Source organism: Hyla sarda, chromosome 11 (genome assembly GCF_029499605.1).
Source record: "Hyla sarda isolate aHylSar1 chromosome 11, aHylSar1.hap1, whole genome shotgun sequence".
Lineage (NCBI taxonomy): Eukaryota > Metazoa > Chordata > Amphibia > Anura > Hylidae > Hyla > Hyla sarda.
Genome location: NC_079199.1, coordinates 15,642,123 through 15,664,125, shown reverse-complemented (window position 1 = coordinate 15,664,125; position 22,003 = coordinate 15,642,123). Strand labels below are relative to the sequence as shown.

General features: G+C 43.4%; 1 protein-coding gene across 1 annotated transcript in view; it reads right to left on the bottom strand.

Moving 5' to 3' along the window:
* Positions 1-293: 293 nt before the first annotated feature.
* LOC130295746 (uncharacterized) overlaps positions 294-22,003 on the bottom strand; it is a 47,501-nt gene continuing 25,791 nt past the window's right edge. Inside the window, exons 9-16 of the mRNA XM_056546810.1 lie at positions 19,871-19,966; positions 16,082-16,223; positions 14,823-14,907; positions 6,454-6,471; positions 4,264-4,898; positions 2,144-2,414; positions 778-925; positions 294-572 (exon numbers count right to left, since the gene is read on the bottom strand). Of these exons, the coding sequence (XP_056402785.1) occupies positions 384-572; positions 778-925; positions 2,144-2,414; positions 4,264-4,898; positions 6,454-6,471; positions 14,823-14,907; positions 16,082-16,223; positions 19,871-19,966 (1,584 nt within the window). The 3' untranslated portion in view covers positions 294-383. The remainder of the gene's footprint in view (positions 573-777; positions 926-2,143; positions 2,415-4,263; positions 4,899-6,453; positions 6,472-14,822; positions 14,908-16,081; positions 16,224-19,870; positions 19,967-22,003) is intronic.

Sequence of the window (22,003 nt, the reverse complement as noted above, 5' to 3'; positions counted from 1 at the left end):
CACTGAGCAAACTTTGCTCTGCGTCAGATGCTCGTGACATCACGGCCACGCCCCCTCAATGCAAGTCTATGGGAGGGAGCATGACGGCTTTCATGTCCCCTCCCATAGACTTGCATTGAGGGTGTGTGGCCGTGATGTCACGAGCCTCCGGCACGCCAGGTACATCAGGGTGATCGCAAGGGTCCCCATCGGCGGGATCCCTGTGATCAGACATCTTATCCCCTATCCTTTGGCTAGGGGATAAGATATCTAGTGGCGGAGTACGTCCTTTAAGGGGAGGATCACACGTGATACCCTACCCTAAAAAGGGATTTAAATATCTATGTAATAAAGACAAGAAGGCAGAAAATAGATGGCGGCACTTTATTGTGCGTGACTTCAGTTTATTTCTTGGGGTTGATAATCCTTCCAGTGAAGAGCATAGTATTGGCGTCTTTGTTTATAATGGTCAATATAAATGGCCCGTTCACTTTAATATGTGGGGGGAGACTCAGCTTTGTGATCCCAATGGCTGTGGCCCCAGCGGCTTCTGTTCCCTTCTCATCCACCTCGATCACGGCTTTATGCAGAGCCTACAAAGATGGAGGACAGAACACATAAGACATTACAGCAAATGACAGTGGCATCTCCGCTCACAGCTGGTTTTAAGGAGGCTCCCGACTGCCTATGCTTAGTGAGCGGGGCCACAGTGTGTTGACCTCTGCTCTCAGTCATGTGACTCTACTCAGTTCTTCACTCAGATCATTCATTGCTCAAAATAAAAATAATAAAATTTACCTTCGTCACTTTCAGATTGTGCGCCCCCGTGATCCCTGAGAGGTCGGCATTTTCAGAGAACACCTCTGTGATACCTATGCTCTGTAACTCCTTCACAAGATCAAGTTCAGCCGAAATTTTAAATTTTGGTATCGAAAGAATAATGTCCCTGTGTAGAGAAAAATAATGTATTATTATAATCTATGAATGTCTCTCCATAGGGGTCTGTGCACACTGGTGTAATGTCTTCTGCTCCTGATGGAGCCATGACCACCATGACAGATATACACTCAACGTGATCCTAACCAATGCTGATATATTCCACTGACTCTGGGGGTATAATACAGGATATAACTCAGGATCAGTACAGGATAAGTAATGTAATGTATGTACACAGTGACCCCACCAGCAGAATAGTGAGTACAGCTCTGGAGTATAATACAGGATATAACTCAGGATCAGTACAGGATAAGTAATGTAATGTATGTACACAGTGACCCCACCAGCAGAATAGTGAGTACAGCTCTGGAGTATAATACAGGATATAACTCAGGATCAGTACAGGATAAGTAATGTAATGTATGTACACAGTGACCTCAAAAGCAGAATAGTGAGTACAGCTCTGGAGTATAATACAGGATATTACTCAGGATCAGTACAGGATAAGTAATGTAATGTATGTACACAGTGACCTCACCAGCAGAACAGTGAGTACAGATCTGGAGTATAATACAGGATATAAATCAGGGTCAGTACAGGATAAGTAACGTAATGTATGTACACAGTGACACAACCAGCAGAATAGTGAGTGCAGCTCTGCAGTATAATACAGGATATAACTCAGGATCAGTACAGGATAAGTAATGTAATGTATGTACACAGTGACCCTACCAGCAGAATAGTGAGTACAACTCTGGAGTATAATACAGGATATAACTCAGGATCAGTACAGGATAAGTAATGTAATGTATGGACACAGTGACCCCACCAGCAGAATAGTGAGTACAGCTCTGGAGTATAATACAGGATATTACTCAGGATCAGTACAGGATAAGTAATGTAATGTATGTACACAGTGACCTCACCAGCAGAACAGTGAGTACAGATCTGGAGTATAATACAGGATATAAATCAGGGTCAGTACAGGATAAGTAATGTAATGTATGTACACAGTGACCTCAGCAGCAGATTAGTGAGTACAGCTCTGGAGTATAATACAGGATATAACTCAGGATCAGTACAGGATAAGTAATGTAATGTATGTACACAGTGATCTCACCAGCAGAATAGTGAGTACAGCTCTGGAGTATAATACAGGATGTAACTCAGGATCCGTACAGGATAAGTAATGTAATGTATATAACATTGTGTATAATTATTTTCTTACATTGGTCTCATTTCTTTGCACCAGGTCTCTAGTGACACATTTTGAAGAGCTTTCTCAACATCATGTAATTTTCCTTCCTGGGGCAAGATAAAAAATGCAGAGGTGTTTCCTTTATAGGGAACATCGACTATTGTACATCCAATTTCAGGCATGAAGGCCACTAGATATTCTCCGTGATTGGTCATCATCGGAACCTTCACCACAGTATTTTTATCCACTTGGAAGTCTTCTTCTCTGGTACGATTGACATTGAAAGGATGTTCCCATGATCCTAAAAGAAATGTAACCAGTAATTCCCTTGGTACTTCATATCTATTAAATTTACTGTTTTCTAAAAAGTAAAAGTTCTATAGATAGACCCTCAGTATCTTAGAAATTGTTATGCACTGCGTTCCAGCTGGACATACCGGCCGTGAGCGCACCTCCCCGTGCATGACTGCCACCGGCAGGGTTGGGATTCGTATCGCGGGATGCTTCCGCATGCGAGTCCAAGCCTGTCTCTCACCTCTTTCCCCAGTCTCTGTTCCTCAGCTCTGGGCGTGTGCATGCCAGAGCTTTGAAATTTAAAGGGCCAGTGCGCTCGTAATTAGTTACACACCTGTACCTCTGTTATAAGTTCCAGCTCTTCCCTATTGCTCTTGCTTTATCTTTGTTTGCCCTAGCGCCTTATAAAAAGCAGTATTTTTGTGTTCCTTGCCGTGTACCAGACCTTGCATTTATTGACCTGACTGTGTTCCTAGCCGCCTGCCTATATACCTTCTCTTACCCTACTGACTACGCTCCTGTGCCGCCTGCCAAGACCTCTTGCTAGCCTCACTACGTCCTGTCTATTTCCTTTTGTGCCACGCTTCACCTCAGCCACCTGTGTGCTTGAGTTGTGCCAAGGGTAGCGACGTGGGTGCCGCATGCCGCAACAAGTCCATCCCGCTGTGCGGCGGGCTCTGGTGAAAACCAGTGGCCCCTTAGACTCCGCTCCCTGGCACGGCCCGCATCATCGGCCACACAGGTCCATCGGATCCACTAAATCTCCTGCTCCAGACCGCCGTGGTATTACTGATCTACTACCTCCTGAGTTTCAGTCGACTGCGGTGAGTCTTACAGAAATGAGGGGATCTGATGACCAAATCTCCACACAATGGGTTAAATGAAAGTTGCACCTTCAATCCAGAGAGTTTTATGTCCCCTTCATTGTTTACCAGACACCACACCATGCATTTAGTTGTGTACTGCACCTCAGTCCCTTTCCCTAGAATTGGACTAAGATGATGTGAGCTGCAGTACCAGACAAGGCCACAACCAAATGTATGGTGCTGTGCCTGCTAAAAAAAACAAAGGGAATACATCAATACAACAGTGGAAAGCCCTGTAAAGGGGCCAAGAATTAGACTGTTACTGACCTGTTTGGTGAGATTTAGAAAGCCCAATAACAAAAAGAAAGAGGCCCCTGTTCTTGGTGCTAGTTCATGCCACCACACCTACCTTTACTAGAAATGATCCCTCCCTCCACCTTCATATATCTCATGAGGCATCAGGACAGTGTGACACTTCAGTCAGTGCCCTTACCTTCAGGTTCCTATCGACACCTATGTAGGTTCACACTCCAGTGGGAGATGGAGGGTCCCATAATAGTCACATGAGATGTTTCCATGAGATATACTTCCTTTTTAAAGGGGTACTCCGGTGCTCCAGCATTCTGAACCTTTTGTTCAGAACGCTTGGTGCCAGAGGCCATGATCGGGACATTATGGCCATGCCCCTCACGATGTCACACCATGCCCCCTCCATTCATGTCTATGGGAAGGGGCATGTCAGCCGACACGCCCCCTGCCATAGACATGATGGAGGGGGCATGGTGTGATGTCACAACTAGAGATGAGCAAACTTCCAGTAATTCAATTTGCCACGAACTTCTCGTGACGAATCAAATTACTGTAAGTTCACTCATCTCTAGTCACGACCACTGCTGCAGGAACCCAATATTTCTTTAGAACGCCGGGTGCTGCGGGAGAGTGCCCCCCGAAAGCGGACATCTTATCCCCTATCCTTTGGATAAGGGAAAAGATGTCTAGCAGCGGAGTACCCCTTTAAAATAAATTGACATGCATATAATGATTGCTTACCCTTGAAGAGAATGGTATTTACAATAACCAGAACTGTCAGCGGATCAAGATTGTCCAACAAATCTTCAATTTTCCCATTGGTTTTCTTCTCCACGTAACTATTGATCTGTTTTACGGCTTCTGCTGTCTTAAGGAAATCAGTGGAGATGGCTTCGGAATGATACCACTTCTTGGCACCATCTAAGAACTTTTCTAGAAGTTTCTGTTTGTTATCAATGAAGAGAGCGTTGGCGATGTTCAGGTTAAGGTTACGTTCAGGTTGGTCAATGAAGTTTAGAAGCTGCTTGAAGCCCTTGTGGATAGTTTCTTCAGAGACCAAAGGCGTGTTGAAACCAAATCCTTCACGGATCTGACTGAGGGTATTGGCATTGGCGCCTAGTGAGAGCAGAGAAAAGGCCATGGAAATACTTAATGGGGAGTAAAAGATATTGTCATTGGGATAAGCAGCAGCCAGATGTTGGTGGAGCTTGTAGCAAAAGCAGATATTGGACTGAGCTACTTGGGACAAAGCCTTTGCCTCGTCATGGTCGTCATGGTCCTGGTCGTCATGGTCATGTGGTCCTCCATGGTCACCACACACCAGTGTACAAAGCAGAACTTGGCTTAAACAAAGGAAAGTGAAAAGCTTCATTTTTCTGAAAGAAACATGATAATATATGATAAGTATGTGCACCCCTCTGCTCTCTGCCTATTATACTATGGGCTATGGCAAAATAATAACAAGAGAAAAAAAGAAAACAGAACGAGAAGAAAATATTAATATAAGAAAAGGAGAAGGCAAAGAATGAAAGAGAAAGAGGAGAAGAAAGGAAGACATGATGTAGATGATGAAGAAAAGGACTATGATGTTTTCAGCACAAGACACTAATGTAGATTGTTTGAGGATAATTTCGAATATTGAATAGTGTTGAGCGGCATAGGCCATATTCGAATTCGCGATATTTCGCAAATATATGGACGAATATTCGTCATATATTCGCTACATTCGCATACGCGTAATATTCATGCAAATGTTCGCATATGCGAACATTCGCATATACGAAAATTTACATACGAGAAAATGCGCCTATTAAATAATTCGCATATAAGAAAATTTACCACATGTGACAATGCGCATATACGCCAAATTTCATAGCCGAAAATTCGTATATCGGAAAATTAGAATATGCGAAAATGCGCACATGCGAAAATGTCATACCAGACAATTCGCATATAAGAAAAATTGACGCAGGAAAAATTTGCATATAAGAAAATTAGCATATGTGAAAATGAGCATATGCTAAAATTTGCATAAGCGGAAAAAAACGAATATTCGTAATTGCGAATATATAGTGCTATATTCGCGAATATTCGCGTATTCGCGAATGTGCGATATTCGAGAATAAAATTCGAATTGCGAATATTCGCGAGCAACACTAATATTGAATTAAAGTCTATTTTCTATTCAGAAAAGATGACAAAGATGAAAAAGTATCAAAGTGACAAATAAATGACTTTAGAAATGGTGACACTAAAGGATGCGATTTACGAACAAAGACATGTAAGAACTAGGAGTAGGAAGATACACAATTTATACGTCAAGGAAATTTATATCTTGAAAAATAAATGTAAATATGAATGTAAATCTTTTTTTTTTAGACATTTGCATTTCTCCAATGCATCTAATATAGAAAAATAAAATAAATAAACAAATTAACTAATTAGTAAATTAATAAATTAACAAACCCTTATATCTCTTACCGTTTTGTGTATAAATCTTTTCCACACATAAATAAATAAACAAACTAGTTAATTAATAAATTAATTAAATACCAAACCCTAAAATCTCTAACTGTTTTGTGTGTAAAATTTTTACAAAAACAAATATAAAAATAAACAAATTAATTAATTTGCAAACCCTTAAATCTCTAAGCATTTTGTGTATACATCTTTTCCATACATAAATAAACATATCAATTTATTAATTAATTAATTAACAAACCCTAAAATCTTTAATTGTTTTGTGTATAAATATTTTACACTAATAAACAAATAAAACAATTAAACTAACTTACTAATTAGTTTATTAATAAATGAACAAACCCTTATATCTTACTGTTTTGTGTATAAATCTTTTACACAAATAAATAAACAAACAAACGAATTATTTAATTAATTAATTAATTAATTAATTAATTACCAAACCCTAACATCTCTATGGGGGAGATTTATCAAAACCTGTCCAGAGGAAAAGTTGCTGAGTTGCCCATAGCAACCAATCAGATCACATTAATTTTTCAGAGGCCTTTTCAAAAATGAAAGCAGCGATCTGATTGGTTGCTGTGGGCAACTCGGCAACTTTTCCTCTGGTCAGGTTTTGATAAATCTCCCCCTATGCACTTTGTGTATAAAACTTTTACACAAATAAATAATCTCATTAAAGTGGTACTCTGCTGCAAATATCTTATCCCCCATCCAAAGGATAGGGGATAAGATGTTAGATCGTGGGGGTCCCGCCGCTGGGGACCCCTGAGATCTCCATGCCGGCAGCGGTGGCTTCAGGAAGGCTTGCAGCTTCCGCATGCATGACGTCCTGCCACGTCCCCTCCATTCACTTCTATGGGAGGAGACGTGATGGCTACGTCATAGCCATCACGCCTCCTCCCACAGAAGTGAATGGAGGGGGCGTGTGGCCGTATCGTCGGTCATCGGGCCCGGAGCGGAGTTCGCTCTGTGCGCCAAGTGATGGGGTGCGGCGCCGGAGATCGCGGGGGTCCCTCACAGCAGGATCCCTGCGATCTACCATCTTATCCCCTATCCTTTAGATAGGGGATAAGATGTTTGCGGCAGAGTACCCCTTTAATTCATTAACAACCCCTAAAATCTCTAAGCGTTTTGTGTGTAAATCTTAAACACAAATAAATAAATAATCAAATGAATAAATTAATTAATTAAATAATCAATTAAAGGGGTAGTCCAGTGGTGAAAAACGTATCCCCTATGCTAAGGATAGGGGATGAGTTTGAGATCGCGGGGGGTCCGACCGCTGGGGCCCCCCGCGATCTCTCTGTACGGGGCCCCGGCTCTCCGCCGAGATAGCAGGTGTCGACCCCCGCACGAGGCGGCGGCCGACACGCCCCCTCAATACATCTCAATGGCAGAGCCGGAGATTGCCGAAGGCAGCGCTTCGGCTTTGCCATAGAGTTGTGTTGAGGGGGCGTGTCGGCCGCCGCTTCGTGCGGAGGTCGACATGCCCCCTTCCCGCGGGCTGTCGGGGCTCCGTACAGGAGATCGCGGGGGGCCCCAGGGGTCGGACCTCCCGCGATCTGCAACTTATCCCCTATCCTTAAGATAGGGGATAAGTTGTAAACCACTGAGTCACCACTGGACTACTCCTTTAATTAACTAACAAACAATAAAATCTCGAAGCATTTTGGGGAGATTTATCAAACATGTCTAAAGGAAGAGTGGGGCAGTTTTCCATAACAACCAATCAGATTGCTTCTTTCATTTTTCCCAGGCCTCTTTAAAAATGAAAGAAGCAATCTGATTGGTTGCTATGGGCAACTCCACCACTCTTCCTCTAGACATGTTTTGATAAATCTCCCATTTTGTGTATAAATCTTTTACACAAATTAATAAACAAACACATTTAATTAATTAATTAACAAACCCCACCATCTGTTTTGTGTATAAATCTTTTACACTTAAATCAATTCTCCTCTTTTCCTGTAGTAACACTTGACTGCAGGATCAGGTCACACATTGGTCCGCATTGGAGCTGTATATGCAAAATGCTAGGAGATTATTCATCCAGACTATTTGCAAAACTGCTTTCGCTTTTTTTTTTAGGTTAGAAATTGTATGCATCGATACGATATCAATTGACAACTGAAATGTGAAAATATAGATGCTGAAAATAAATATAAATAATAACACAAATATAAATCTGCATTGTAAAAGTATACAGTGATCCCTCAACTTACAATGGCCTCAACATACAATAGTTTCAACATACAATGGTCTTTTATGTACCATTGTAAGTTGAAACCAGACTCAACATACAATGCTACGGACAGTCCAGATCAGTGAAACGTGTCAATGACCGGAAGAGTTGACCATTCAGAATGGGCATTCACTGGTAAAACACCTGTATTACTGAAGTGTATGCACTGACTGGTGTCTGGTAGCGCCCCCTACAGTACAGGGAGGTATTACATGTTCTGTACTACTCTTTACCTGTATTACTGAAGTGCATGCACTGACTGGTGTCTGGTAGCACCCCCTACAGTATAGGGAGGTACAACATGTTCTGTACTACTCTTTACCTGTATTACTGAAGTGTATGCACTGCTTGGTGTCTGGTAGCGCCCCCTACAGTACAGGGAGGTATTACGTGTTCTGTACTCTTTACCTGTATTACTGAAGTGCATGCACTGACTGGTGTCTGGTAGCGCCCCCTACAGTATAGGGAGGTACAACATGTTCTGTACTACTCTTTACCTGTATTACTGAAGTGTATGCACTGCTTGGTGTCTGGTAGCGCCCCCTACAGTACAGGGAGGTATTACGTGTTCTGTACTCTTTACCTGTATTACTGAAGTGCATGCACTGACTGGTGTCTAGTAGCGCCCCCTACAGTACAGGGAGGTGCAACATGTTCTGTACTACTCTTTACCTGTATTACTGAAGTGTATGCACTGACTGGTGTCTGGTAGAGCCCCCTACAGTACAGGGAGGTATTACGTGTTCTGTACTCTTTACCTGTATTATAGAAGTGCATGTACTGACTGGTGTCTGGTAGCGCCCCCTACAGTACAGGGAGGTATTACATGTTCTGTACTCTTTACCTGTATTACTGAAGCATATGCACTGACTGATGTCTAGTAGCGCCAGCTACAGTACAGGGAGGTATTACATGTTCTGTACTCTTTACCTGTACCATGGTTAGCTGCTCCTTTGGACACCAGGTGGGGGAGGCTCCATGTTACTTTTTTAGGACATTGCGTGTTCTGTACAGGACCCTGAAGAAGCTCCTGTCATAGACCAGTGTCCTACATAGACCAGTGTTTCCCAAGCAGGGTGCCCCCCAGCTGTTGCAAAACTACAACTTCCAGCATGCCTGGACAGCCTTTGGCAGTCCGGGCATGCTTGGAGTTGTAATTTTACAACAGCTGGAGGATCCCTGCTTGGGAAACACTGACATAGACAGTGTTTTACAGCTTCCAGCAGATCTTTCTTACTTTTATATGTAAGGATTTGCTTTATCTATATTAGTTATCTACTTATTTATCTTTAATCCTCACTTTTTCCTATTTTTGGGTGACATTTTGGTGCCTTTAGAACCAATTACCAGGTTTCCATAGAATTCTGGTCTCAACATACAATGGTTTCAACATTACATTTAATTATGTAATAGCAGATAATGCCTGATGAGGTCTACTGTGTTCACGTCATTCAGTAGGGATTAAACGGTATATCATCGGCATGAATAGAACCGATACAGTGATACAGTCTCTAGAGCGGTAGCATAGAGCTGATATAATGTTGCAGCCTATAGAACAATAACGCACACCCAGCGCTTGTGTAATAGTGATCAATAGTGTTGCTCGCGAATATTCGCAATGCAAATTTTATTTGCGAATATCGCATATTCGCGAATATTCGCGAATATTCGTGAATATAGCGCTATATATTCGTAATTACGAATATTCGTTTTTTTTTGTTTGTTTTTTCACAGTACACATCACAGTGATCACCCCTCTCTGCTTCCAGCTTGTGTGGTGTAAAGAAGGCTCTAATACTACTGTGTGAGACTGGTGTGCGAATTTTCGCATATGCGAAAATCTGCATATGCTAATTTTATCATATGCAAATTTTTGCTTATGCTAATTTTTGTATATGCTACTTTTCGCATACGCGAATATTCGCATACGCGAAAATAAAACGTGAATATTACGAATATTGAATATTCGCGAATATATGACGAATATTCGTCCATATATTCGCGAATATTCGCAAATTCGAATATGGCCTATGCTGCTCAACACTAGTGATCAACGATACTTTGTATCTCACCACTTCGGAGCTGCTGCGATGAATACAGCGAGATGACACTGCCGGAGATTCGGCCGTCTCCCAAAGTGGCAGTGTTAGGTGGCGATGGGCCTCCGGTCGCGGTCCTGCAGCATCAGGCAGCGGTGGGTCTTCAATCACGGTCCTGCAGCGCTTCAATGGCTGGGTAAGTGCAGATGCCGGGGGCGTCCTCGTGGCAGTGAGGTGCGCGTGTGACACGCTGGGTAGCGGGTATAGGCCTCTGTTTAAGACAGCGTGGTAACAGGGAAAAAGATGGTATTAAGGTGGTCACAATGTCCTTTACAGGGGTGCTGGACGCGTTTCAAAACTATCTCCGTTTTTTCTTCAGCAGCAATATTGTATTGTATTACCTGGAAGATTGCTGACATCTAGAGGCGATCCCCGCTGTATTCATCGCAGAGTGGTGAGATACAAAGTATCGTTGATCACTATTACACAAGCGCTGGGTGTGCGTTATTGTTCTATAGGCTGCAACATTATATCAGCTCTATGCTACCGCTCTAGAGACTGTATCACTGTATCGGTTCTATTCATGCCGATGATATACCGTTTAATCCCTACTGAATGACGTGAACACAGTAGCCCTCATCAGGCATTATCTGCTATTACATAATTAAGGACAAGCAGACTGTTACCACGGGTTATATCAGTTATAAAGCCTCCAATACTATCTTACCTGCCTGTATTGGGATTTTGGATCATTGCTGCGGACTATATGAACATTTCTGAGTTTTAGGCAGCTCAACACTACCCAGGGAGGACCTAATATTAATACTATTTTTACTTTGTTGCATCCTGTTTTTATATTTGGTATTTTAGTGATGGTCACATCTTTTTACTGAATTATTGTACAGTGATTCCTCAACATATGATGGTAATCCGTTCCAAATGGACCATCGTTTGTTGAAACCATCGCATGTTGAGGGATCCGTGCAATGTAAAGTATAGGACAGTGGTCTACAACCTGCGGACCTCCAGATGTTGCAAAACTACAACACCCAGCATGCCCGGACAGCCGTTGGCTGTCCGGGCATGCTGGGTGTTGTAGTTTTGCAACATCTGGAGGTCCGCAGGTTGAAGACCGCTGTTAGAGGAAGTTGTACTCACCTGTCCCCGCGGCTCCGGACCGTCACCGCTGCCCGGGATGTCGCCGTCCATCGCTGTCACCGCGTCCCCGAGGTGTCCCCGACGCTCCGGCAAGGCCTCTGCTTCCCCGACATCCGCGTGCTCCATCGCCGCCATCATGTTGTTACGCACGCCGCTCCCATTGGATGATGGAACGGCGTGCGCAACGACGTGATGACGACGATGGAGAGCGCCGACGATGCAGGGGATCCCGAAGAGGACGCGCCGGAGCCCCGAGGACAGGTAAGTGATCGTCAGCGGACCACACGGGGCACCGTAAACGGCTATCCGGTGGCAGCTGAAGCAGTCTGCGCTGCCGAATAGCCGTTTATGCGATGGCCCCGACATACAAAAGCATCGTATGTTGGTGCTGCCTCTGAGAGACCATCGTATGTTGAAATGATCGTATGTCGGGGCCACTGTATTTATATATTTAGTGTATACCATGATACCACAAGGGCCCTGTGAATCACTGGTACCACTATTTAACATATCATATTAGATCATTAATAAACTATTAATATTTTATACTTACCTACCAATTGTGTCCACTATCCTTGACCTTGAGCCCCAATTTTTTCTGGTTTCATTTATAAATCTGTTTAACTTTCTGGCACCAGTTGATAAAAAAAAAAAAAAGTTTTCCACGGGAGTACGACTTTAAGCTCCATTGTTTATTGCAGTTTTTGAAAACCAGGGTGCCTCCAGCTGTTGCAAAATTACAACTCCCAGCATGCTGTAGTTTTTGCAACAGATGTTGGCACCTTGTTTGGAAAACACTGGTCTATTCTGTATTTCTGTGAGTTTGCGATTGTCTAAAATCCATTTTCTGTCTCATCCAGACCTCCGGCTGCTGCATTTTATCTTCCTCATGCTTTACACTGAAGCGTTGCTTGTTCAGATTTAAAGGGGTATTCCAGGCAAAAACTTTTTTTTATATATCAACTGGCTCCGGAAAGTTAAACAGATTTGTAAATTATTTCTATTAAAAAATCTTAATCCTTCCAATAGTTTTTAGCTTCTGAAGTTGAGTTGCTGTTTTCTGTCTAACTGCTCTCTGATGACTCACGTCCTGGGAGCTGTGCAGTTCCTATGGGGATATTTTCCCATCATGCACAGCTCCGGGGACGTGACATCATCATTGAGCAGTTAGACAGAAAACTTCAGAAGCTAATAACTATTGGAAGGATTAAGATTTTTTAATAGAAGTAATTTACAAATCTGTTTAACTTTCCAGAGCCAGTTGATATATAAAAAAAGTTTTTGCCTGGAATACCCCTTTAACTCAGTACATCGATGATTTCTATTACAATAAGGAGAGAATTTTAAACTATAGACTGCATGTGAACAGGGACCTAATACTCACCAGCAGCTTGTGAAGGTCTCCGGGATGTGTGGGATTGTACCTCTGCACTCTGTTAGATATATATATATTCTCTTTTTAATATTGTGAAATAAATTGTGAAATTGTAATGTTCTTTAAACTCGATTTCAGTTACCTTTGGGCTGAATTGAGTTTGTTTGAATTGAGTAAAGTTAAACAATGTTGCAAGAAATACAGATTACCATGTATATCTGCTCTGCCCCCAATGGCGTGGAATATTACAAAACATTTCCTGCATTTCCTTCCATTAAAGGGATACTCTGTTATAAAACATTTTTTTTTTAAATCAACTGGTTCCAAAAAGTTAAAAAGATTTGTAAATCACTTCTACTTTAAAATCTACATCCTTCCAGTACTTATCAGCTGCTGTATGCTCCAGAGGAAGCTTTGTAGATCTTTCCAGTCTGACCACAGTGCTCTCTGCTGACACCTCTGTCCATGTCAGGAACTGTCCAGAGCAGGAACATATTCCTATAGAAAACCTCTCCTGCTCTGGATAGTTCCTGACATGGACAGAGGTGGCAGCAGAGAGCACTACACATCTTCCTCTGGAGCATATAGCAGCTGATAAGTACTGTAAGGATTAAGATTTTTATATAGAAATAATTTACAAATCTGTTTAATTTTCTGGCTCCAGTTGATTAGAATTTTTTTTCCCCACCAGAGTATCCCTTTAAAGCTCCATCCCCCATTTTTCCCAGATTCCTGAATGGCCCGGTTATGCATTGCCATGGAAACCAAGGATGTAGTACTGTATAAGTAGACTGCTTTGTCATCCACAAGTCTAGGAAAGTTACGTGACAGCCTTAGGTCTCATTCACACGGCGGAATCCGTAGGAAAAAATTCTGATGAGAAATTCTGTTGCAGCAAAACATCTGCCACGAAAAATTCCAATTCTGGCCTCCGCAGAAAGAATTGACACATTAAGAGCGCCACAGTAGAGCGCCCAAAATGTACTAACCCACCTTTTTTCCCTTCTTTTCTCATTTCAGATACATGTATAATGTGGATTGCAGCGAATTTTCTTAAAAAAATTATTATTTCTTTTTTTATTTATATTTTTACGTGTGTTGTGTTTTATTGTTACGTGTGTTGAGTCCACAACTAAGACAGAGCTTAGCATTAGCCACAAAATTAGCTAGAGCTAACCCCCAAACATTACCCTGATACCCACTGCCACAGGTCATATCGGCGCCACATGAAGTCCTGTCGGCGCCACAGTCCTATCACTTAGGGGCAACCAAAGCCAAATCTAACAGTCCCGGTGCATGAACGAAAATAACTATGTCAGCTATTTTAACCTCCGACACTCTATGGAGCAAGGAGGGAGAGACCAAAAAATAATCAATGCGTGACCATGCATTCTATTCAGGGGGGGGGGGGGGGACGAAACTCCCGGGTGCATGCATCAGTGAGGCCTGTGCATTTAAGTAAGTCCAAGAGCCAAGTCTCCCCCCACCTCTTCCTCAGTCCCTCCCCGGGCATGCGTCTCCTATTCTCCGTACTAGAGTTCACCGTGTTGAGATCCCCACCCACCAGAATGTCCCGTTCCGAGTCTCCCTGAATAGTGTCTTGCAAATTACGAAAAAAAGGGGCCTCCGCATCATTAGGGCCGTAGATGTTATATATGCTCAGACATCCCAGAACAGAATCGAGAGTAATATGGCAGAGTATACCCTAGAAATCCGCATTCTTAGATATAAGGGTATGGGCAAAGTGTTTATTGATCAAAATAAGAATCCCTGCTTTACCGTTAACAGCCAGAGAGCTATAAACCTCTCCCACCCACATTTGGCGTAGTCTGAAAAAATCCTCCTCCCCATGGTGAGTCTCCTGCAATAGGGCAATGTTAACTCTAAGTTTGTAGAGATGATGAAGCACCATTCACCGCTTGGCTGGAGAACGTAACTCCTTAACGTTCCATGAAATAATCGTCATTACAAAGCAAAATTGGGACCATGACAGTAGGGGTACCTGAGGACAAGTGACATCTGATTTTGTAGAACAGTCATCTTCCATAGCCTCTGGAGAGCACCTGGGGACCAAGACATGTAGGAAACTACGAGCACAAACAAAAACAAACAATTAACAAATGAAACATAGAACACTCCCCAGTGCCTACTACATTACTGGCTTCACTTTTTTTCGCTGATGGATCTCGGTGGGGCACGGAACCACCCAATGTGAACACCTATGAACACTATCTCCAATGCGAGCTACTCTCCTGCCCCGCTAGTAAGTGTAGTGATCCCATCCCCCTCCCCCTCCCTTCCAGAATAAAACAAAATTTCCCAAACTATACTCCCCATTTCACCCATCACAGTAAACAGACAGGTACAGAGCCGTCCCGTAAGTAAGGAGCGATAGATGTGAACGTCTAGCTAAGTGAAAGCATAAATAATAGATAAGAAAATAATCCTATTAAAAGGTAAGACAATACTGGTAGGAAAAAAATGTCTAAGAAACACTTGCGTGTAAATGGCTTGGTAGAATTATACATCACTTAGCAGCCTCTTGTCTAGTGTAGAGTAATAGGTATACAAAACTAATAAAGTCAATAATGAGAAAAACATGTCGGATGAACGGGTACAGTCACAAGGAACAACTGGAACGCAGCAAAAAGTTATATAGTGCCAGGGGCACGTGTTAAACAAAAGTCTCACCTCAGGGGCCCTCAATCGGGTACACTATGGGCCAACCATGATGCCGACTGTAAAGAGAACATATAACAATAGCTGGAAAAGAAAAAATGAGAAAAGACCCTCAGCCTGTAGGATTCGAGTCAGACATGTTCTTGTCATCTCTCCTGCGTTTCTGGGCAGATCGTGCTAAGACATCTATTTCCTCAGGAGAGTCCAGCAACATAGCGGCAGCCTAAGGTGTTGAGTAGGTAGTGGAGGTGCCATCCTTCAGGAAAACCCTCAATATGGCCGGATACTGTAGGGTAAATCGTATTTGTTTTTTGACCAGGGTGGTACATATTGGTGCAAAGGATCTGTGTCTCTTTGTCACTTCAGCAGAATAATCTCTGAAAATCTGTCATTTTTGGCCCTGAAAAATAAGCGGTGTGGTGCGCATTTTAAAGGTAAGGAGGTTAAGGTCCTTATCAGCATAGTTCAGAAAGTGGACTATTACGTGACGTACTTTCGGGGAGCGATTCGGCCTGTTTCATTCTTTCTGAGGTGCGGGGCCCACTCTGTGCACTCTCTCCACTAGATAGCTGCCTTCCAAACCGAGCGCTTTAGGTATGTCCACAGAGCATAGCGTAGCAAGTTGGTTGAGCAGCACGGCTTCAGGGAGCCCCACCACCCGCAAATTGTTCCTCCGTGACCAATTCTCCAGATCCTCCACCTTGTCCTGGAGGGACGCAATTCTCTAGCAAAGGTATCAATTTCATTGTCAATATGAACACAGCGGTGCTCAAGTTCTTTGATTTGAGAGGTATGGGAAGCCACCTCCATGGTTAGCTGCACAGCAGCAGCCGAGATAGAGGCCTCTATGGTGGCTGTGATTTGAGGGGATAGCAGTTTGGCCATTTCCATAGCATATTGTTTGGCCATGATAACTAGTGAGGGAATAAGTGGGGGAATCGTCCATTATCCTGCTCACTTGAGCCTCCTGAGGCACCAGAAGTTGTAGCTGCCTTGCCTCATGGTCTCCATCAGTCCAGCTTGCCGCCATCTTAGGAGTCGCACTCCCCAACGTCTGTGAGGAAGGTGAGGGCTGAGAGGTAGTAATTTTGCCGAGCTTGACGAATTTCTCCATTGGAGCGGTGGCAGAGGCAGTCCGGATAACGGATCTCCCTCAAATGAGCGGTAATAGTAGCAGGTAATTCGGCTTTTATGGAGCGGTGTAGCGGAGCTCCTGTGGCTGCTTCTACTCCATAAGCGTGCCGGAACCTGAAGTATGTTTTTTTTTATCTTTGAAAAAAAAAATAGTGGGGTGCCCCTTTTGTTTTACAGTATCAGCCAATCTTGATACCAATCAAGCAGCAACAGCCTGGCATTACCAGTGGGTGACGACCATTGGTACTGGCCCTCTTCTGTTACTGCCTAGGACAGTATGCAGCATGCGTTTTTGCTGTAAAAAAAAAAAAAATACTGTGCAGCAGTTTATACACTTTTTTGTGTGTCCCTGTCCCCCCTACCCAAAAAAAAAAAAATATTGGAAACCTAACTTTGTTGCTTGTACGTTGATTCATCTAAATTATATGGGATATTTTGTACAGAATAGTTACTGGTGAAGTGCACCATGGTCTATCGGACCATCGTGAGTCATCTTGTATTAGTCATATCTGGGTTGCACAGGCCATGGAGCCGCTATGGTGACTGACGGGGCTTAGGATTGCCAATTGTATTTTTGCAGCCGCAGGTTTGTTAATAGACTTAAAAGGGGTACTCCGCCCCTAGACATTTTATCGAAGATGTCAGATCGCAGGGGTCCCACCGCTAGGAACCCCCGGGATCTCCGCTGCGGCACCCCGCTATCATTACTGCACAGAGCGAGTTTGCTCAATGAGTAATGACGGGCAATACAGTGGCCGGGGCACCGTGATGTCACGGCTCCACCCCTTGTGATGTCATGGCTCCCCCCCCTCAATACAAGTCTATGGGATGGGGCGTAGCAGGCGTCACATGCAGTAATGATAGCGGGGTGCCGCAGTGGAGATCCCAGGGGTCCCCAGCGGCGGGACCCCCGTGATCTGACATCTTATCCCCTATCCTTTGGATAGGAGATAAGATGCCTAGGGGTGGAGTGCCCCTTTAATGAGACAGATGTAATATGAAGGTAAATGGGGCAGATGTTGCAAGTTCTGATACTATCATGAGAACAGATCTACAATCCCCAGAGCCAAAACAATCAGACACCTGAGGTCGGAACACAGACCAGATAGTCTTATCACTTCTCTCCCTGCCGGTTATGTGTATGAAGTTGAATAACAGATAATAATAACTGGGACAGAGGATCAATCCCTTTAAGAGGTACTCCAGTGCAATACAATCTTTTTAATATCAGCTGGCTCCAGAAAGGTATTCAGATTTGTAAATTACCTCTATTAAACCCTTCCAATCAGCTGCTGTATGCTCCTCAGGAAGTTGTATTGTTCTTTCCAGTCTGACCACAGTGCTCTCTGATGACACCTCTGTCCGTATCAGGAACTGTCCAGAGTAGGAGCAAATCCCCATAGCAAACATCTCCTGCTCTGGACAGTTCCTGACATAGACAGAGGTGACAGCAGAGAGCACTGTGGTCAGACTGGAAAGAACTACACAACTTCCTCTGGAGCATACAGCAGCTGATAAATCCTGGAAGGATTAAGATTATTTAATAGAAGTAATTTACAAATCTGTATAACTTTCTGGCATCATTTGATTTAAAAATAAAACAGAATTTAGTCTATGGCCATTTGCTTTGTGTACTCAAATAGGGAATAGGTCAATATATATATATATATATATATATATATATATATATATATATATATATATATATATATATACATCTTTCCGACCATTGGAACTGAAGCTGAATATTGTAGAGAACTCTAGTGCAATTATGATTTATGTGATATAGACTGACACCTAGTGGTACAAACACTCCATAACAACACAGCCATTTTTCATTTTTGCATTTTCATGTTTTTTCTCCTCGCCTTCTAATCGCCACAAATCTTTCAATTTCCCCCCTACAGACCCATATGGTGCTTGTTTTATGCAGGAACAAAATAAACTTAAGACACAAAAACTTATCTCTATATCTATCTATTTACAGGGCAAAATTGTGTAAAAAAAAAAAAAATGAACAAATGTGTGGGGGCTTTTGTTTCTATACAGTGCACTTTACGGGTAAAATGACTGATTATCTACAGTCTGTAGTTTGATACGATTACAACAATACCCAAATTATAAAGGTTTTGTTTTATTTTACTACTTTAAAAAAATATATTTTTGTAGGAAAATTAGTTTGCTTACAATTGTCCTCTTCTGACACCTATAACTCTTTTATGTTAAAGTATATGGGGCTTAATGAGGGTTATTTTTTGTGCATTGTGATCTGTCATTTATATTGGTATTTTTGTTTTAATCTGACTTTTTAATCATTTTTTTTTCCTTCTGATATGTGATATAACCAAAAATCTGCAATTCTAGTATTTGGTACATTTTTCCATTTACACCTTTCACTGTGCTGTTTCAATATCCTTAAAGGGGTACTCTGCTGCTCAGTGTTTGGAACAAACTGTTCTGAACGCTGGAGCTGGTGCCAGGAGCTTGTGACGCCATAGCCCCGCCCCATAATGACATCACGCCCCAACCCCTTAATGCAAGTCTATGGGAGGGGGCCCCCTCCCATAGACTTGAATTAAGGGGGCGGGGCAGGGCTGGACCTAGACCTGGACTGTTGGTGGGCCTTAAAGGGGTACTCCAGTGGAAAACAAATGTTTTCAAATCAACTGGCTCCAGAAAGTTAAACAGATTTGTAAATTACTTCTATTTAAAAATCTTAATCCTTCCAGTACTTATCAGCAGCTGTATGTTCCAGAGGAAGTTGTGTAGTTCTTTCCAGTCTGACCACAGTGCTTTCTGCTGACACCTCTGTCCATGTCAGGAACTGTCCGGAGCAGGAGAGGTTTGCTATGGGGATTTGCTCCTGCTCTGGACAGTTCCTGATGTGGACAGAGGTCTCAAACTGTGACCCTCCAGATGTCGCAAAACTTCATCTCCCAGCATCCCGGGACAGGCAACGGCATGCTGGGATTTGAAGTTTTTCAGCATCTGAAGGGCCACAGTTTGAGACCACTGGGCTAAAGGATCTCATGAAGGAAGAGCAGGAGATAACTACGTTTTCCATTACTTTATTGTTACAATTTAAAATAAATAAATAAAATTGATAAACTACAATGTTTCATTGATGGAAAGTTATGGAGAGAATTATTTCTGAGGGTTGAGAATTCTTCCTGCAAAAAGAACACTTCTGGTTTTGTCATCAGACAATAAAAACATAAAAGGACGATTAAAAGTTACTCTGTGTGGAGTTGTATGGTGGAGAAACTCAAATGCAGAAGAGCCGGCGGCTTTGGTCCCCTTCTCATCAACACTGAGCACAGCCTTATGGATGGCCTGTGGGGTTGAGAGAACAAAATCTTATCAGGATAGATAAATATTAGATAGATATGAGAAAGATAGATATGAGATGGATAGATATGAGAGAGATAGATATGAGATAGATAGATTCATTCACTACATTATGTGCGGGCCGGGGGGCTAAAATGGAGGCTACACGGGTGAGGACATGGGGCAAGGCAGTCTGGGAAGGCGGGTAGGCGGGATCACCCTGAATCACATGGCGCCTTGAAGCCTATCAGCAGCCATTCAGCCCTGTGATGTCACAGCCCTATATATTCGGCAGCCATTGCCGAAGACATCATTTCCCATTGAGCAGAGACTGTGTGTGCGCACTAATCACAGTTACTGACAATACAGATCTTTACATGCATTCGTTCTGGCTAGCTCTCTGTCAGACACTGTGTGGTCACTAATCAGCGTTACTGACAATACAGATTGTCAAATTTGAAAAATATACACACAGTTCTACTTTTTTTCTGGTTAAAGCTAATTCGGGGCAGTAAGTGTAAAAGCACTAAAAGACTCACGCACTAGATTGCTACGCTTATTTCCGGTGCAACCTTACTGGGACATATTACTCTGAAAAAAAGTTAAATACATACACACTCCGCTGTTGTACGTGTTTTCTGTTTCAAGAATATAGTGGCATGTTAGTGTAAAAGCCGGGATCTATATACACACATTGAGTGTTCCGCAAAGTTTCTGTTGCAGCCGTATAGGGGCGTATTGCTTTATAAAAAGTAAAATATATATGCAAACCTAAATTTATCAGGGGCAGGCAGAGGTCGCAGCATAGTAGGTGGCATGGCAGCAGGATTCGCAGCGAGAGGCCTGAGCTTCCGGTGTCAGCTAGCGGTCATGTCTTGACCAGTAACCCAGCAGCCGTCATTGATTGGTTAACTCGGTCGTCCACTTCATCCCAAGTAACATCTGACACCCCCAGTCAACAGTCTGTGAGTTCCCCAGACACAACCCTCAGTTGGCATGGCCCGGGAGCAGTCCCTGTCCTCCCATTGCCTCTGTCCTATGCTGTTCCCTCATGCAGAGAAGTATCTTATGCTGTGGAATCAGATCCACTATACAGCAAGGACGATCTAATAGAAGACAGTCAGCAGCTACTGCCCAGCCAAGAAGTGGAGAAGACATCCGCTGCTTCTCCGCTAGGCAGGCAAGTAGTGATGAAGAGAGTGACGTGGGAGGTGGTGTTGTGAGCGTTCAGGGTCCAGAAGCAGACACTGTTGAAGAACCTGGGGAGGACATCAGTGATGTGCAGACAGAGCTCGATAATGATGAAGCCGATCGCACTTGGGAGCCGGGTGCAGAAGGGGCTTCATCATCTACAGGAGAAGAGAGTTTACAGGTTGTCCATGAGGCAGCAGCTGAGCCAGCAAGGCGGTAGCATGGAAGGCAGTCAGCAGGGTGGCAGAAGTGGGATGTCTGGAGGCAAACGTGCCCGGGGTAGACCACCTGCTTTGCAGCAGCCTACCTGCCCAGGAGGTAGTGGAGCAGAGGTTCCCGGAGTCCGCAGCAGTAGCAGTCAGTCAGTGCGGACTGTTGGGTGGAAAATCAGCTACTCAACGGTGTGGCAGTTTTTTGTCAAGCATCCGGAGGAGGTTAACATGGCCACATGTAAGATGTGTCGGCAGAAGGTGAAGCGTTGCCAGGGTCCCAATGTTGGCACCACGGCCCTGTGTCAACATATGCAGCTTCACCATAAAGCAGCCTGGGAGAACTGTGGCTCTGTTGTGGTTGTCCAGTCTGCTACAGCAACCGGTGCATCACCCAGTGGCACGCCGTTCCCTGTTTCAGCCAGGAAAGGCTCCACCACCTCAGCCGAAGGGAGCTGTGTGTCATACACATCTTCTGTTGGTTCAGATGCTTCTGCTCCTCCTACTACTCATCAGTGATTCTGGCAGCAATCCATCACCGAAGCCATGTACAAGAGACAACAGCATGTGCCCACTCATCCAACGCCGCAGAAGCTGAATGTGCTCCTTTCCAAGTTGCTGGTGCTGCAGTCCCTCCCAAGCC